Source organism: Bos indicus, chromosome 18 (assembly GCF_029378745.1).
Source record: "Bos indicus isolate NIAB-ARS_2022 breed Sahiwal x Tharparkar chromosome 18, NIAB-ARS_B.indTharparkar_mat_pri_1.0, whole genome shotgun sequence".
NCBI classification, from domain to species: domain Eukaryota; kingdom Metazoa; phylum Chordata; class Mammalia; order Artiodactyla; family Bovidae; genus Bos; species Bos indicus.
In genome coordinates, this window is record NC_091777.1 from 50286450 (window position 1) to 50305826 (window position 19377).

General features: G+C 48.8%; 1 protein-coding gene across 1 annotated transcript; it reads right to left on the reverse strand.

Moving 5' to 3' along the window:
• Positions 1-1973: 1973 nt before the first annotated feature.
• Positions 1974-19033, reverse strand: BLVRB (biliverdin reductase B). Its single transcript, XM_019979680.2, has 5 exons — positions 18855-19033; positions 8034-8198; positions 7808-7897; positions 6436-6564; positions 1974-2239 (listed from the first exon to the last, which is right to left on the reverse strand). The coding sequence occupies exons 1-5, from the start codon at positions 18931-18933 to the stop codon at positions 2082-2084; spliced, it is 621 nt and encodes a 206-aa protein (XP_019835239.1). The 5' UTR covers positions 18934-19033; the 3' UTR covers positions 1974-2081.
• Positions 19034-19377: the final 344 nt, after the last annotated feature.

A 19377-nucleotide genomic window follows, 5' to 3' on the forward strand; every position in this document is an offset into this window, starting at 1 on the left:
AAAGTGAAAAGTGAAAGTGAAGTCGCTCAGTCGTGTCCGACTCGAAGCGACCCCACAGACTGCAGCCTACCAGGCTCCTCTGTCCATGGGATTTTCCAGGCAAGAGTACTGGAGTGGGTTGCCATTGCCTTCTCCGCAGATACATAGCAAGTACTCAGAAATGGAAGGGAAGAAGAGGCCTCTGGATCTTTAAACTTGCGTCCCCATTCTGAAAACACACCCTCATTTCCCAGAACCCAAAATTCTCATCAGAAACTCATTCCAAAGGATTCCTTCTCTCGGAAGCCCCCCTTGAAGCTCCAGGATGGGTTGGGGCCTTTTCTGGGCTCCCTTGGTGTCCTTGTGTTGTTTCTCCCATCCGGGCTCTGACTCTTCTGCTCCTGCCACTGCATCTTGGCCCTGGGCTGTCACTATCTAGACTGTGGACCCTCTGATATACCAAGGTTATCTCAGGCTCCCACTGCTTGGGCCACAGCATCACCTCCCACAAGGCTGGACACAAAACAGGTACCCAGTGAAAGTTTGTAAAATGCCTAGACAATGTGATTGAAAGACATAAGAGGGCAGAAATAAAACAGTCCTAGTGCTGTGAAAGCCTGAACCAGCCTTGTCCCATCCCTACGTGTTCTCACCAAGGGAAGGCAGTTTTCTCCAGGGAAGGAAGGTTTAAGTCTCCTCAGGCCAGTTCTCACCAGCTGGAATTTGTTAACCAAGTTGTCCAGCTGTTTGCAGAAGTGCAGGATTGGAATGGATTGGGGGTGGGGTATGGACGGAGAGAGATTTGGGAGTTAGGTGGGAAGAGGCTGAAGGTAGGGAGAGAGGAGTGTCTTGCTCAGGCCTGGGAGAGGTGTCTCTGGGGAACAAAGGTTGGGGAGAGTAGATTCCAAAGAGGGACATGTTTAGGAAGGTGGGGGGGCGGGCAGTTCTTCCCCTTCCTCCTCTCAAACTTGCACCTCCAGGGTTCCCTTCACAGGGTGACACCACTAGAACCCCATCTCCAGGATATAACCCCAGGCTTCTTCCTAGATGTATCCTTCCCCTCGCCAGGGAACTGTCCACTCAAGACTCTCTCCCACCCACTCTCCCTTCTCTACCTCTGGGCACCTAGGTTCCCAGCCTCTGCTCTTTCATCCTCTGATCCATCTTCACACAGTTGCCAAGGAAAGCTTTATAAAATACAAATCTGAATGTGCCCCCACCCTGCGTCTCCCCTGCTCCACTCATTGCACAACACCTTAGACTGAAATTTAGACTTTTTACAAGATTCTGAATAGCTTCGTGTCCTTTGAACAGCCCCTCTTGGGGCTGATTGTGCTTCTCCTCCAAGCTAAAGTGAAAGTGTTTGTCACTTAGTCATGTCCGACTCTTTGCAACCCCATGGACTGTAGCCCACCAGGCTCCTCTGTCCATGGGATTCTCCAGGCAATACCGGAGCAGGTTGCCATTCCCTTCTCCAGGGGATCTTCCCAATCCAGGGATGGAACCTGGGTCTCCTGCATTGCAGGTGGATTCTTTATCGTCTGAGCCACCAGGGAAGCCCTCTCCTCCAAGCAAAGTGTTATTAACTGTAGGAGATAGATTTAAGTTCTTCAAAGGTGCCATGTGCTCTTCAGTCACCTGGCTCAGGTGGTATCTTCTACCTAGAATGTCATGTCTTAGAACCTTCTCCCGGCTCATTCTCACTAAATCAGGTTTCAGGTGGGACATCTGCTCTTCCACAGAACCCTGTCTGCTCCTCAAGCTGGGTCCCTCAGCCCTCTGTGCTTCCTCCATCAGAGTTGTGGCCACTCTGTGTTGTCACTGTCAGGGGCAGGACTGTCTTCCCCATTGGACTGTGAGATCTGTGAGGGCAGTGTCACCGCTAGGTCCACACAGTCACCACTGGGTCCCTGGCACAGAATCAAGAGAGGAAATGAATGAATGAATACCCAGAAAATCTCACAGAGGCAGACAGAGACACTGAGACACTCAGATAGCTGTGGATCCTCTAGAGTAATTTGAAGCTCTTGGCTCTAGGTTTATTGCCCCCTTCCTTTGTTCTGTTTCACAGGATGCTGTCTTCCTGGGACAGGGCCAGAGCCCTATTCATACACATGGGAGGGGTAGGTGGTGTGCCCGTCGTACTCATCGGTGGTGAGGCAGTGCAGCATGAAGTGGCCCAGGTCATGTTTGGAGATGACTCTCGAGGGCCCTCGTCCATCCAGGGTCACTGTGTAGGCCCCAGTCAACGGGTGGTCTCCTGTGAGGTAAAGACAAAGGGGCCAGGTAAAGCAGATGACCTTTCCTCTCCCCCAACTTGTGATCACGCCAATGACATCCCAGGGTGTCTACAGAGTGCCTAGACCAGATGGTAGAAGATGGTATAAGCGCTGGGCTTCCCTGGTTGTCCAGTGGTTCAGAATCTGCTTGTCAATGCAGGGAACTCTGGTTCAATCCCTGGTCTGGGAAGATCCCACACGTCTCAGAACAACTAAGCCCGTGGGCACAACTACGGAGCCTGAAAGCCTAGAGCCCACGCTCCACAAGAGAAGCCACTGCAAAGAGAAGCGCAAGCATCGAAGAGTACCTCCCCCCTGCTGCAACTAGAGAAAGCCTGGTCACAGAAAGGAAGACCCAGAGCAGCCCAATAAATAAATTGAAGAAAGAAAAAAAAAAAGAGGAAAGAAACATACACTGTCACCCACGTGGCATTCCTGCCAAAATTATTTAATCTGAGCCTGTAAGACAGAAATTTCTGTAATGACAGAAATCTAGAATGTGGAATATTTTAAAAGATATCTGGGACAACAAGATCCTACTATTTAGCACAGGGAACTACATACATATGGGATAAACCATAATAAAAACAATATTAAAAAGAATGGATTCAAGAGGGAGGGGACATATGTACACCTATGGCTAATTCATGTTGATGTATGGCAGAAATCAAACCAATATTGTAAAGCAATTATCTTTCAATTAAAAATAAATTTAAAAATAAAAGAACGGATATATATGTAAAAAGAAAAGACACCTTGCCTGTTATGTTTCATGTTAAAAAATAATTTTAAAAAAATGATATGGAGAATTGTTCCAGACTGAAGGTGACATGGCAACTAGACGAAACACATGATCCTGGATTGGATCCTGAGGGGAGGGGAGGGTTGGAAGATACTTTTTGGCAGTTGGGTATATCTGAGTACAGAGTGGATACTAAATGATGTGATAGAGTGAATGTCAATTCCCTTAGTGCAATAACCGTACTGGGGTTTGTTTCCAAATACTTCTTCTTGGAAGATGCCTACGAAGAGGTTTTAGTAGAGTGTGCCAATGTAGACCCACACATTTAAAAAATATATGTATATACACTACATACATATTCACATGATCACACATGTACATTGTGTGCCAAGTCGTTTAAGTCGTGCCCAATCCTTTGCAGCCCCATGGATTGTAGCCCACCAGACTCCTCTGTCCATGGGATTCTCCAGGCAAGAATGCTGGAGTGGATTGCCATACCCTCTTTCAGGGGAATCTTCCCAACCCAAGGATCAAACTCATGTCTCTTTACATCTGTCTGCATTGGCAGGTGGATTCTTTACAACTGGTACCACCTGGGAAGCCCCTACACATGTATTCACATAAACACACAAACACATTAGCTGCACGCATAAATGATAAACAGATAGATGGGGAAAAGAAACAAGCCAAAATGTTAACAAGTGCACCCAGATGAAGGGTTTATGGGTAATTCTTAAACCTTGAATTTCTTTAACTTTTCTGGAAGTTTCAAAGTTTTCATATTCACACAAAAAAAGAACTAACCACCCCCCGCCCACCGCCCCCGCCGGCAACAACTTCGTGTTAAATAATTTTTAGGCTTAATCTCTCCGAATATTCACTTTAAACCTGGGAGGTCAAGAAGTAATATGAGCCCTGTTTCAAGATGAAGAAACTGAGGCTCAGAGGTCACAGGCCTGAAGTCCGCACAGCGCTAGGGCTGGAGCTCTCCTTGGCTTCTCCACCATGCAGCCTCACCACTGATTCACACCTCAGGATTCTCATCCAACAGGGTCCCTGAACTGAACCTCAACACCGAAGCTTACCTGAACCTCTGGAGGGTGGTATACAAGCCTCCTCCTCCTCCAGGCAGAAGGCACAGGACACAGAACTGCTCATCCAGCAGGCAGGCAAACAGGAAGAAGATAACAGTTCCCGACTCAGGCCTGGGCACTGCTGTTCCCTTATCCCAGAATGTCCTCCCTTCCCCCAGACACTCATCTGGTTCCCTCCCTCAGGGCATGAAGCCATGTCCTTAGAAAGCCTCTAAGCAGCACCCCATTACTCTATTCACTGCACTATTAATTCAGTGAAGAACTGTATGTTTCTTCATTCAGCATAGCACCACTCAACAGTAATATGGATCATCTATCTTTCGTCTGGGCTTGCCTGGTGGCTCAGATGGTAAAGAATCTGCTAGTGATGCAGGAGACCTGAGTTCAATCCCAGGGTTGAGATCCCCTGGAGAAGGGAGGGGCTATCCACTCCAGTATTCTTGCCTGGAGAATTCCATGGACAGAGGAGCCTGGTGGGCTACAGTGCATAGGGTTCCAAAGAGTTGGACGTGACTGAGTGACTAACACTTGCTCTTTCACATCTTTCTTTTGTCTCCCCCGCTAGAAATGTAAGCCTCATGAGATCTGAGACTATGTCAGTGATACTTGTTTTATTTTTTTGGCCTCATCACTCAGGTTGTGGGATCTTAGTTCCCCAACCAGGGATCAAACTCTGGGCCCTGGATCAAACTCCAGTGAAACCCTGGAGTCCTAACCACTGGACTCCCTGGGAATTCCCATTGGTACTTGTAATGGTGGCCAGGTGCACACCTCCTGTGCAAGAGACATTTGTAAGTGAATGAATCTCTCCCTCTGACTTTGGGTCTCTCAATGTGAATTCCAGACCAGGGAGGGGTAAAGAGGGTGTGGTTCCCCCCACAGCACCACCTGGAAAGCAAGGCATCTCCCCTGGTATTAGTTCATTTGACAAATATTTACTGAGCACTTATTACAAACCAAAGGCTTCTCCAATGGCTCAGCGGAAAACAATCCTCCTGCAATGCCAGAAACACAGGAGATGCGGGTTCGACCTCTGGGTTGGAAAGATCCCCTGGAGGAGAGCATGGCAACCCACTCCAGTATTCTTGACTGGAGAATCTCATGGACAGAGGAGACTGGCGGGCTACAGTCCATGGGGTCGCAAGAGTCAGACAGACTGAGCCAAGAGTAGGACAGGACTGAGCAATTGAGCCAAGCCCTTTCTAGGCACTAGGAACACAGCAGTAATCAAAACAAGACAAAATCCGTGCCTTCAAACAAAGCTTCCTACTTCACAATTCTAGTGAGGGAGACACACACTAAATAAGATTAAAAGACAAGGGAATTCCCTGGTGGTCCAGGGTAACCACTTAGCATTTCCACTGCAGAGGGCAGGGGTTTGATCTCTGGCAGAGGCTCAAACAGTAAAGAATCTGCCTGCAATGCAGGAGACCTGGTTTCGATCCCTGGATTGGGAAGATCCCCCCTGGAGAAGGGAATGGCAACCCACTCCAGCATTCCTGCCTGGAGAATTCTATGGACAGGGGAGCCTGGCAGGCTACAGTCCATGGGGTCACAAAGAGTCAGACATGACTGAGCATTAACACTTTCACTTTCAGAGTAACTAAGATCCCACAAGATGTGCGGCATGGCCAAATAAATACATGGGTTTTAAAAACAAAGAACCAATGTGAAGCATAAGTCCCCATCCCTTGAATGTGGGGCAGCCTCAGTATAACTTCCTTCTAATAAAAAGAGTACAGTGGAAGAAGTCCTGAGAGACTGCAATTTCAACAAACCTAGACAGCATATTAAAAAGCAGAGACATCACTTTGTCAGCAAAGCTGTATAGTCAAAGCTATGGTTTTACCAGTAGTCATGTACAGATGTGAGAGTTGGACCATAAAGAACGCTGAGCACCAAAGAACTGATTGATGCTTTTGAACTCTGGTGTTGGAGAAGACTCTTGAGAGTCTCTTGGACTGCAAGGAGATCAAACCAGTCAATCCTGAAGGAAATCAGCTCTGAATATTCACTGGAAGGACTGATGCTGAAGCTGAAGCATCAATACTTTGGCCACCTGATGTGAAGAGCTGACTCATGGAAAAGACCCTGATGCTGGGAAAGATTGAAGGCAGGAGGAGAAGGGGGCAACAGAGGATGAGATGGTTGGATGACATCACATGAGCTTGAGCAAATGAGTTTGAAGGACAGGGAAGCCTGGTGTGCTGCAGTCTGTGGGGTCACAAAGAGTCAGACACGACTGAGTGACTGAACAACAGGAAAGGCCCAGCGAATGTCCCCAGAGGACTGGAGGGGGCAGGCTGGTGATGACCCTGCAGTTGGCTCTCTGTCCACTCACCTATATGTGGTGGCATCACGGCCACGTACTTCAGGCCCGACTGCTGCAGTACCTTGTGCATCCGGATATGGTCATCAGTCACATCCTGCAGTCTTGGGGGCACCTTGGAAGGGTCCCACAGTAGGAAGGCTGGGGGGACACAGGGCAGGATCAGACAAGACTCGAGGACAGCCTGGCCAGGCCCATAGCCTGCAGGTCTCCTGCCAGAACATCTCCCTGCAGGGACTCATTACTGCCCTTCAGTTGTTCCAGGCTTCTCACCCCACCTGCTCCTGTCTGCTGTTACCTCCTGCCTAGACCATGGCAGAGCCTCCTCCCTGTTCTCCTGACCCTACCTTTGTACATCTGGGACCCTACCCTGACCCCATCTCACTCAGGGGGAGAGCAAAGGCCCCATCAGGGATCCGGGGCCCCACTTGATCTGATAGCATCAGCGCCCTGGCCTCACCGCCCAACACTCTCCCCTTCACTCGCTCTGTTGCAGCCACGCCCCTGTCTCATAGTCCTTTCCTCTACTCACTCCCCCTTCATATCATCTCCCTTCCCTGGGAGACAACAGGTGTGATGGAACAGCGGTGAGGTGTGTGGCTCGTGGAGACAGACAGCCTGGTTCCACACCCCAACTCTGCCAGCTACAGGCTGTGTGATCTCGGGTAAGGCGATGGCCTCTCTGTGCCTCCACTCCCTTAGCTGTAGACGGGAGGCGGTAAGAACAGCTACAATTCACTGGGCACCTACGATGTGCCGCCACGAATGGAAGTACTATCAAAGGAATTTTGAGAGGATTCAGTGGCATTCATCTGTAAGGGGCTCAGATGGTGCCAAGCACACAGTAAGTGCTCAATAAACACTGCTAGCATTAACTGCTCCTGTCACACACCGTGCAGCCTTCTTTTCAGATTATTCAGGAAGGGCATCTCTTTGTAAATCGGGAGCTCTTTGAGAGTAAAGACCTGGCCCATGTACCCAAGGCTCTGTCACTTCCTCTTCCATTCTCTCCCTGACCCTTTCTTAGGCTGGGTCAGACACCTCCTTTGAACCCCCAGAGTCCTCTAGCCTTCCCCCATCCCAGCTCTGATCCCTTTCCCCATGCTCCCCCCAGGTCCTGGCCTTGACCCCTCTGCCTGTGCCCCACCCCCTGGCCCTGAAGACTCCAGCCTGTCACGGTTTGATGATCAAACTGTTAGCACTTCCCTTCTATTCATGAGACCCATGAGTGCAGGGCCCAGCAAGGTTCAGATGCAGAATCGGTGCTCAATAAATGCACAGTAACTTGGAGTAGCTCCAATGCCACCTTGTAGAAACCCCTGGGCTGCCTATCCAGTACCCAGCCCCCATTTTTCAGCCCCAACCCTACGACCCTGCCACCCACCCGAGGTGCAGGCCACGACCTTGTCCACGCCATGGGCCTTCATGGCTGCCACAATGTTCTGGGCACCCTCGGACATCACTGTGGTAGGACCTTAGAGGAGACAGAGAGTGGCTGTCACTGGTGGGCGGCGGCGGTGGCAGGGGTGGCAGGGGAGGGGCTGGGGGCGGGGGCGGCGCTGGGGGCCGAGGTGCAGGGGTGGGCCGCGGGCAGAGGGGGGGCTCTGTACTGAGGTCATTGCGGGTGCCCAGCAGCACGATGACAGCGTCCTGCCCAGCCACGGTCTTGTCCACATCGGCCGGCTGCCGGACGTCACCCACCACCACGTGGGCCGGCTGGGGCCCCTCTGAGGGCAGCCTGGAGGGGTCCCGCACCAGCACCGTCACCTCATAGCCTGCAAAGAAGGGCAGAGAGGCAGGTCAGTCGGCTTGCAGGCTGACACTCCTAGGCTCCAGAGGCTCAGTCCTAGAGGGTGCCATGAACCCCCAAATCCATCCCCCAGATCCCCTGTTCTGAGACCACGTTTTTGCTGATATACTCACAGTTGATATACATACAGTTGATTGTTAAAGTAGGGTGATACCTCCCTGCCAGTTCATAAATAATCTGCCCCGATGCCTTTCTCTGCCTGTCATCCCCCTGACTTCTCCACTCCCTCCTCCCCCTAACAACTAAAGGGTTAATGCTCATCATCACACGGGTCTATGTCCCCCGTCCATGGTCCTGGAGGAAGTGGAGGTACTGCCAAGTATGTTCATCATTGGGTTTGGTCCCCCAGGCCTTACTTCTGAAGGGCTGGGTCCTGTCTTTTGTGTATGTGGGTGCCAAGTTGTTAAGTCGTGTCCAACTCTTTGTGACCCCATGGACGGTAGCCCACCAGGCTCCTCTGTCCATGGGATTCTCCAGGCAACCCACAGGAGTGGGTTGCCATGCCCTCCTCCAGGGGATCTTCCCGACCTAGGGATCAAACCTGCATCTCTTACATCTCCTGCATTGGCAGGTAAGTTCTTACAACTAGCGCCACTTGAGAAGCCCTGGGTCCTGTCTTAGCGGTCATTTATTTTTAATATTTCTTTGGCATGTCACCTCCAAAAGAATTGTGGATAACTCTGTGTCCCTTGGCCCCACCATCACACACATAAATACTCCTTTTTAAAGTTTATAACCAACAGGGACTTCCCTAGTGGCCCAGTGGCTAAGTCTGTGCTCCCACTGCAGGCACCTGGGTTCAGTTCCTGGTCGAGGAACTAGATCCCACGTGAGGCAACTAAGAGTTCACATGCCCCAACTAAGACGTGGTACAATCAAATATATATATATATATTTTTTTTTTTTAAATCAATTTAGCAGAAACATATTTCTTTCTTTGTTTTAGACAATGGCAAAATATATTAATGTTATGCATATTGCAAAAAAAAAATCCCAGTAGTTGTAGTCTCTGTCATGGACTGAATGCTTTTGTCATGTGCTGAATTCATATATGCTGAAGCCCTAACTCCCAGTGGGATGGTATTTGGAGATGCAGCCTCTGGGAGGTTTAAATGAGGTCATGAAGGTAGAGAGTAGGGTCTCCATAATGAGATTGCTGCTAAGTTGCTTCAGTCGTGTCCAACTCTGTGCAACCCCATAGACAGCAGCCCACCAGGCTCCCCCGTCCCTGGGATTCTCCAGGCAAGAACACTGGAGTGAGTTGCCATTTCCTTCTCCAATGCATGAAAGTGAAAAAATAAAGTGAAGTTGCTCAGTTGTGTCTGACTCCTAGTGACCCCATGGACTGCAGCCTACCAGGCCCCTCCGTCCATGGGATTTTCCAGGCAAGAGTACTGGAATGGGTTGCCATTGCCTTCTCCGATAATGAGATTAGTGTCCTTCTAAGAAAAGGAAGGGGCTTCCCTGGCGGCTCAGTGGTAAAGAATCTGCCTGCAATGCAGGAGCCACAGGTTCGATCCCTGGGTCGGGAAGATCCCCTGGAGGAGGGCATGGCAACCGCCTCCAGTATTCTTACCTGGAGAAGCCCATGGACAGAGGAGCCTGGCAAGCTGCAGTCCATGGGGTCGCAAAGAGTCAGAGATGACTGAAGCAACTTAGCATGCTTGCACGCAAGAAGAGGAAGACCAAGGTGCTCTCTCTCTACAGTGTGAGGACACAGCATGAAGGCAGCCCTCTGCAAGCCAGGAAGCAGGCCCTCACTAGAAACCACACCAGTTGATACCTTGATCTTGACCTTCCCAGTCTCTGGAACTGTGAGAAATGAGTGTTGATTAAACCACTTGGTCTGTGGTATTTTTGTTATAGCAGCCTGAGCTGAGTAACACAGCCTCTAAACAGCATTCTTGTGAAAAATGAACCAGAGCTCCTTGAAGGAACGGCTGCTTGCTGGGCCAGGGCAGAGAGAGGACAAGATGAACCTGGAACATCTTGTACCACCAGCTATGTGAAGTTTAAAGAACAATGAAGTGAGGTCAAGAGGACACAGAAACCACTTGAAGGGGTTCTCAGGACAAATCAGGGGCAATCTGATTTGTCCCAAAGAATATGGATGGCAAAGAACGGAAGCACATCAAATATAAAAAAATATGTGAATTCATAATGATAACTAAGAAACGTCATTGGTACCTATCAGAGGATTAATCTATTGTTCTGAAAATGATACAGGAAAAGCAAAACAACAAAATTGTCCCAGTTTCCTTGATACCTGTCATCATATATTTAAAAAACAAATAATTAAAAATCTGTATACTCTGGGGCAACGATGATAATAGTGATACTTGGTGGCTTCCCTGATGGCTCAGTGGTAAAGAGTCCGCCTGCCAATGCAGGAGAAATGGGTTTGATCCTTGGTTCGGGAAGATCCCACACGCTCTGAAGCAACCAAGCCCATGTGCCACAACTACTGAGCCTGTGCTCTAGAGCCAGGGAGCCACAGCTGCTGAGCCCCCGTGCCACAATGACTGAAGCCTGCGAGCTCTAGAGCCTGTGCTCTGCAACAAGAGAAGCCACCTCAAGGAGAAGCCCACTCACAGCAACTAGAGAGTAACCCCCTCTTGCACAATGAGAGGGGGGAAAAAAAGTCGTTGGAGCAACGAAGATCCAGTGCAGTCAAAAATAAATAAAATTTTAAAATAAAGATACATAATATTTATAGAGCAGTCACTAGATGCCAGGTGCTAAGTACTTTACATTTATTAGCTTATCTAATTGTCAAAGCTCAACATTCAGAAAACAAAGATCACGGCATCTGGTCCTATCACTTCATGGGAAATAGATGGGGAAACAGTGGAAACAGTGTCAGACTTTATTTTTTTGGGCTCCAGAATCACTGCAGATGGTGACTGCAGCCATGAAATTAAAAGACGCTTACTCCTTGGAAGAAAAGCTATGACCAAACTAGATAGCATATTCAAAAGCAGAGAAATTACTTTGCCAACAAAGGTCCATCCAGTCAAGGCTATGGTTTTTCCATTGGTCATGTATGGATGTGAGAGTTGGACTGTGAAGAAAGCTGAGCGCCAAAGAATTGATGCTCTTGAACTGTGGTGTTGGAGAAGACTCTTGAGAGTCCCTTGGACTGCAAGGAGATCCAACCAGTCCATTCTGAAGGGGATCAGCCCTGGGATTTCTTTGGAAGGAATGATGCTAAAGCTGAAACTCCAGTACTTTGGCCACCTCATGCGAAGAGTCGACTCATTGGAAAAGACTCTGATGCTGGGGGGGATTGGGGGCAAGAGGAGAAGGGGATGACAGAGGATTAGATGGCTGGATGGCATCACTGACTCTATGGACGTGAGTCTGAGTGAACTCCGGGAGTTGGTGATGGACAGGGAGGCCTGGCGTGCTGCAATTCATGGGGTCACAAAGAGTTGGACATGACTGAGCGACTGAACTGAACTGAATTGTCAAAGCAACTGGGATTTTGAGTTCTATCTGTCCCTACCACTAGCTAGCTGTGTGACACTGGGCAGGTCACTTAACCTGTCTGGCCTTAGAGCCTTCATTTGTAAAATGACACCAATAATAGTCTCTGCCTTACAGGGTTGATGTAGGTTTAAATAGTATTCCTAACAGTTTAAAGTGGTTGGTTGATTTTTGACACAGGTGCCAAGACAATTAATTCAATGGGAAAAGAAGAATCTTTTCAACAAATGGTGTGGGGACAACTGGATACCCATATGTAAAAGAATAAGGTTGGATCCCTACCTCACATCATATATGAAAATTAACTCAAAATTATCAAAGATCTAAATGTAGGAGCTAAAACTGCAGTCCATGGGGTCGCGAAGAGTCGGACACAATTGAGCGACTGGACTGAACTGAACTGAACTGCTGCTGCTGCTGCTGAGTCTCTTCAGTCATGTCCGACTCTGTGCGACCCCATAGACAGCAGCCCACCAGGCTTCCCTGTCCCTGGGATTCTCCAGGCTGAACACTATAAAAATCCTTGAAGGAAAGTGAAGTCGCTCAGTCATGTCGGACTCTTTGCGATCCCATGGACTGTAGCCCACCAGGCTCCTCCATCCATGGAATTTTCTAGGCAAGAGACTGGAGTGGGTTGCCACTTCGTTTCCTAGAAGGAAACATAAGCATAAATCTTTTTGCCATTCGATTAGGCAGTGGTTTCCTAGCAGTGACACCAAAAGCACAAGCAACAAAAGGGAAAACAGATTCACTGGACATCATCAAAATGGAAAATAAAAATTGGTGAAAAAAGGAAAAATGAAATGAAAAAAAAAAAAGTTCCCAAGGACACTATCAAGAAAGTGAAAAGACAATGCACAGAATGGGAGAAAACTTCTGCAAATCATATATCTGATGAGAGACTTGTATTTAGAATATAAAGAACTCTTACAACTTGATAGTAAAAGATGAATATTAAAAACTGAGCAAAAGATCTGAATAGACATTTCACCAAAGAAGATAGACAAATGGCCAATAAACGTATGAAAAGATACTCAATATCATTAACCATCAGAGAAATACAAATCAAAACCACAGTGAGATACTATTTCATACCCACTAGGAGGATTATAATCAAAAAGACACAATGACTGTTGGCGTGCCTGCAGGGAAATTGGAACCTTCATACACTGCTGATGATGTTGAATGATGCAGCTGCTTTGGAAGACAATCTGGCAGTTCCTCAGGTTAAGCGTATTGTTACCCCTGTGATCAGTTGTGTCCAGCTTTTTGTGACTGTAGCTTGCCAGGCTCCTCTGTCCATGGGATTTTTCCAAGTGAGAATACTGAAGTGGGTTGCCATTCCCTTTTCCAGGGGATCTTCCCAACCCAGGGACGGAACCCACATCCCCTGCGTGTCTCATGCACTGGCAGATGGATTCTTTACTACTACACCACCTGGGAAGCCATTGTTACCCCAACAACCCAGCAATTTGACTCCTAGGTACATGCCAAGAGAAATGAAAACATATGTTCACACAAAACCTGTACATGAATGTTTATAGAGGCATAACTCATCATAGCCCCAAAGTGGAAACAACCCAAATTCCCATCAACTGAATGGATAAATAAAAGTGGTATAGAGGGAACTTCTCTAGTGGGCCAGTGGCTAAGACTCTGCGGTCCCAATGCAAGGGGCCTGGGTTTGATTCTGGTCAGGGAATTAGATCCCACATGCCTCAGCTAAGACCCAGCACAGCCAAAAAAAAAAAGTGGTATAGGGAATTCCTTGACAGTCCAGTGGTTAAGACTTCACACTTCCAGCGCAGGGGGTGCAGGTTTGATCCCTGGTCAGGGAACTAGGATCCTATACGCCACACGGCACAGCCAAAAAGTAAGAAAGAAAGAAAGAAAAGTGGTGTAGGTAAATAATGTAATGGTGCTGTGCTGTGCTTAGTCGCTCAGTCGTGTCTGACTCTTTGCAACCCCATGGTCCACCAGGATCTTTTGTCCATGGGGATTCTCCAGGCAAGAAAACTGGAGTGGGTTGCCATGCATGCCCTCCTCCAGAGGATCTTCCCAAGGATCGAACCCAGGTCTCCTGCATTGCAGGCAAATTCTTTACCGTCCAAGCCACCAGCAAAGCCCGTGAATACTGGTGTGGGTGGCCTATCCCTTCTCCAGGAGATCTTCCCAACCCAGGAATCAAACTGGGGTCTCCTGCATTGCAGGCAGATTCTTTACCATCTAAGCTACCAGGGAAGCCCAACGCAATGGTATTCAACAATAAAAAGAAATGACACATATGCTACAATATAGATGAACTTTGAAAAAGTTCTTTTTGCTAAGTGAAAGAAGCCAGTCATAAAGAGTCACATGATGTATGTCTCCATTTATAAGAAAGGTCCGGAACAGGCAAATCCATATGAACAAAAAGTAGATGAATGATTGCCTAGGGCTGGGGACGTGGTTGAGCAGGAAAATGGGGAGTGACTTCTAGGGGTTTCTTTTTGTGGTGATGAAATGTTCTAAATTGATTGTGATGATGTTTGCATGAGTCTGTGAATATGCTAAAACCTATTGAATTATATTCTTTAAATGGGTGAATGGGGTATGGTATGTGAATGAAGTTGCTATTGAAAAGATGCAAAATGAAATGAAAACAAATGAAAAGCTTAGAGGAGTGTCTGGCACAGAAAAGAGGGCTCTATGGGTGTTGGCTGTGACCAGGCCTTTTCATCATCTCACAACTGTATTTCCTGGCCTGGTCTAGTCCTCCCTGGGCTCCTGGCGTGTCTCAACCCCTCCAACCCACACTGCACATGGTAGCCAGATAGAGCTTTCCACAGTTATATCAAAGTGTCCTAGGACTTCCCTGGGAGTCCAGTAGCTAATACTCCATACTCCCAGGGCAAGGGGCCCAGGTTTGATCCCTGTTCAGGGAATTAGATCCCACATGCTGCACCTCAAGATCCTGCCTGTTGCAATTAAGACCCAGTGCAGCCAACATAAATAATTAATTAAAAAAAAAAAAAAAACCCAAAAAACAAAGTGCCCTTGACTCAGATCTCTCCCTATCCACCCTCCACCCCAGTGCCTTAAGATAGTCATGTTCCTTATGATAGCCTTCAAGCCTCCCCTCTACACGCCCCCTCCATGTGGCCTCTCCTCTCCAGACTGCTGGAGCCAAAGCCCTCTTCACTCACTGAGCTTCTTTCATTTCCTCAAACACACCATGCTGTCCCCTGCCTCCTGGCCTTCACACATGCTCCTCTGCCTGGAGCACCCTTACCCTCTTTCTCCAGCCAATTGTGCTTCCTCTGTCATGGCCCTACTTATGCTGACCAACCAACGGCCTTGTGGGTGCAGGGGCTATGACATACTCAACACCATCTCCTGGATTTATTATTATTATATTTTAATGGCCCTGCCAGGTAACATGTGGGATCTTAGTTCCCCGACCAGGAATTGAACTTGTGCCCTTGGCAGTGGAAGTGTGGAGTCTTAACCAGTGGCTCATCAGGGAAGTCCCTCCCCTGACTTTTATATCAACACAAAAGCACATGCTATACTGTCCCAGGGACCTGAGTTCGGACTCCAGCTCCACCTCTCCTTTTTTTTTTGACTGCACCACATGGCCTATAGGATTTTAGTTCCCTGACCAGGGGGAACCTCAAGCCACTCGCAGTAGAAGCTCATAGTTTTAACCACTGGACCCCCAAGGCATTTCTCAGCTCCCCATCTTACTGGCAGAGGAACCTCAGAAAACACCTTCCCTGATGGTCCTCGGTCTCTACTCGAAAGCGAAGATCGGGGCTCTCCTTGTGGCTCAGTGGTAAAGAATCCGATTGCTAATGCAGGAGACACAGGTTCGATCCCTGGTCTGGGAAGACCCCCACATGCCTCAGAGCAGCTAAGGCCTCGAGCCACAACTGTTGAGCCTGTGCTCTAGAGCCTGGGAGCCCCAACTACTGAGCCCAAGTGTCACAGCTACTGAAGCCGGAGAGCCCTAGAGCCTGTGCTCCACAACAAAAGAAGCCACCGCAATAAGAAGCACATGCCCTGAAACTAGAGAGTAGCCCCTGCTGGCCGCAACTAGAGAAAGCAGCGATGAAGACCCTGTGCAGCCAAAAATAAATAAATAATTAAAAAAATAAAAACTAAAATGAAGATGAGTCTCTAGCATGCCTATCCTGTGTGATCACCTTTCACATGGAATGCTGGCCTCAGACACATTGGGGAGCAACAGGGGCTTTCAGGGTGTCAATGTAGTCACTGGTTAACTACCACCGTATTAGTAAAACGGACCCTGGTAAATTGTGGGCATTTTGGAGGAGAAACATTCTCACCAACATGAGAGCTCTGACACAGGCCCAGCACAAGAGTGCCCATCAGCGGGACATGATTGGTAATTGTACTGGTGCCAAGTCGCTTCAGTCGTATCCAACTCTTTGTGACCCTATGGACCGTAGTCTGCCAGACTCCTCTGTCCACGGATTCTCCAGGCAAGAATACTGAAGTGGGTTGCCGTGCCCTCCTGCAGTGGATCTTCCCAACCCAGGGATCGACCTGGTGTCTCTTATGTTTCCTGCATTGGCAAGTGGGTTCTTTATCACTAGAGCCACCTGGGAAGCCTTATTGATGATTAGAGACATTTACTGAGAGCCTCCTAGAGAATTCTCTGGCGGTCCAGTGGTTAGGACTGCATGCTCTCACTGCTGAAGGCACAGGTTCAACCCCTGGTTGGGGAACTAAGATCCCACAAGCTGCAGGGACCAGCCAAAAAAAAAAAAAAGCCTCGTATGTGCCAAGTGTTGTGCTAAGCTCTTTCCACTGATGAGTGACTTAAAAACAAATTTTTTTAAACACAACTCACATTTAAATTTAAATAGCCACAAGTGGCTAATGGCTACTATGTCAAACTATAGTTTTAGAATTCACAGATTTTGCCCTTTACAAAGAACACAAGTATTTGTAAGGTTATTTCCAAACTTAAAAAAAATTTTTTTCTTTCTTTCTTCCTTTTTTGTTTAAAACAAATCTCTTACTTTATCTTTTTTCCATTAAATTTTATTTTGAAATAAATTCAGACCTATAGGAAAGTTGCAAGACCTCGATTCTCATATTTGCTTTATCTTTCTCTCTGTGCGTATACACAGCACATACATGTAACATGTATAATTATATGTATATGTATAAAGTTTTTTCCTAACTATGTGAGAGTAAGTTGTAGAAATCATGTCCCTTTTAAGCTTTTTTGATCTCAGCCCTCCATTTGAAGTAGATTTCACTGTCTAACCCCGTATACACAAACTTATACATGTATAACTTAGACAATAGTTTCATAAAACCCGTATTTAACAATGATCCATTCCGACACTGATATGACCCATTAAATATATTTCAGAACTCTCTATGACCCGCAGTTTGAAAACGGCCCTCAGATTGCAACAACCTCACAAAGTAGGATGTATTATATGCCCATTTTGAGACTGGGGAAAGTAAGACAAGTTTAGGTAACTGGGCCAGGGTCACACAGCTATAATCTATATTCACTCAGCCAAGGAGTGTCTACTGAGCACCAGCTATATGCTGGACGGGCTGCCCAGGTGGCTCAGGGATAAAGAATCTGCCTGCTAATGCAGGAGATGCGGGTTCAGTCCATGGGTAGGGAAGATCCCCTGGAGAAGGAAATAGCAACCCACTCCAGTATTCTCGTCTGGGAAATCCCATGGACAGAGGAGCCTGGGGGACTACAGTCCATGGGGTTGCAAAGCGTCAGACACGACTGAGCGACTAAGCACAGCACACCACATGGGGACCAGAGTCTGTGCCTTCAGGACTCAGTCCTACAGAACCACTGAGGTCAATAAAAGCCTAGTTCATTCAAGCCCCTCCTTTTCCTGATGGGGACAGGGAGGCTCAGGCTCACTGTGGCTCTGAAGAGACCTGTTAGAGCCACTGTAAGGCAAGGACTCCCCTCCCCATACTTCCAGGTGCAGTCCCAGCTGTGACCAGCAGAGAGGCTAAGTGAAATTTTATAGAATCCAAGATTAAGAGAAAGGTAGTTATCTGGGAATGCAAAATTTACAGTGACTCAGCATCTCTCAACTTCTCCCTCTTACTTCCTCCCGAGAAACATTTATCAGCAAATTTGTTTCTCCTGTCCCCACAAGTCAACATTCTCACTAGGTTTTCCCTGGGGAGGCGGAGAGAAATGGGGCTAAAGGGGAACTTTGAGTCACAATCCTTTTCAGGGAAAGTTGGGCTAGGAGGCAGCTGAGAGTGGGATCCTGGCGGCCTCCACCCTTTGGGGGCACCCAGATAGCCAATATCTTCAGAGTCACTCAGGCCAGCAAGGGTGGGGCCATATATCTGGACAGGCCAGACTATGCTGGGAGTTGGTGAAGTTGGGATGGTGGGGGCTGGGTCCTGCTGCATGATACTTATCCCCTTTCCTGCCCCATTTCCTGGGGGCAACTCTGAATTTTCAGCCCTCATTGACTTTGCTGAGACCTGTGTCCTCAAGTCTTCACCCTTGTCTCCATGATCCTCTTTCCATTAGGTACTCAGCAGCTTACCCCTCAGTTTTTCCATTTTAAAATCCTTGGTGCTAAAACCAAGTGCTGGCGGGCTCTCAGTGGTTAAGAGCAAGTGCCAGGTAACAAATTTCAGCATTGCCCCTTTCCAGTTATGTGACACTGGGCAAATCACTCAGGGAGACTCGGTTTTCTCTCATTTGTCAGGTAAGGTGATACTAGTTCCCACCTCACGTGAGTGCTATGAGGATTCAACACAAATGGCGAGAGGGCACTGCTGGGAAGATGCCTCAGGCCTGGCAGTGAAGCCCTTGCTGGCTGTGCAACCACCCACCACCATCACCGCCACCACTGCCACCAGCACACCAACTGTCTTTCATAAGAGCATTGGATCGCTACAGTCCCCCAGCCCCCCAGGGCCGTTTCGTTTCCCTTGGGACTCAGATAAAGTTGGACCTCATAGCGTCCCCCATTTCTGCCCCCGTGGCCACCAGCTTTGCTCTCTAGGTCCTCGCACACTAAGGCACGATGGCTCCAACCTCCCTGGGCCCAATCCCACGATGCCTAAAGTTCTAGCTGTGCACCCCGCGACATTCCCTGCCCGTCCCAGCTCATGCCTGCTTGCACCGCCTGCGCCAGCGTGGTGAGCCCGGTGTTGCCGGTGGCGCCGAAAAGGGCAATCTTCTTGACGACCATGCTGCGGGATCGTGGGGGCGCGAGGCCGTGGAGTCGCAGGACACGAGGGAACCGAATGGCTGCTGGTTCCCCCTCGCGTCCTTTCCTAGAGGGAGGGACGGGGCGGGGCCGCCTAGAGGGCCACCCTCAGCCCGCCTCCAGCCCCACAGTTCGGTTGAGGGGAGGGGCCAAAGGCCACGCCTCTAGCTAAGGACAGAGTGGGCGGAGCTGGAGCAGCTCCTGAGGCCCAGCACCGTCCCCTCCGCCCGCCACTTAACCTGGAAGGCGTGTCTGGTGGTGCGCGAAGGTGGACGCAGAGCACCGCCTCCGCACTCTAGCCGCCCGGGGTGGGGCGGGGCGAGCGCGGGCCCCGCCCACAGCTCTCTCCTCGTTCACGCTTCCTTTCGTGTCACGGCCGTGAGTCTGGTCTGGGACTCACATAACGCCCCACGGCCTCCCCAAGGC

Excerpts from the sequence above, each read along its gene's own strand:
- BLVRB (XM_019979680.2), bottom strand. The coding sequence starts at position 18,933 with ATGGTCGTCAAGAAGATTGCCCTTTTCGGCGCCACCGGCAACACCGGG. Across the intron at positions 8,199-18,854 it reads GGCGCAGGCGGTGCAAGCAG|GCTATGAGGTGACGGTGCTG; the intron begins GCATGAGCTGGG and ends CCTTCTTTGCAG. Across the intron at positions 7,898-8,033 it reads GGGCACCCGCAATGACCTCA|GTCCTACCACAGTGATGTCC; the intron begins GTACAGAGCCCC and ends GTCTCCTCTAAG.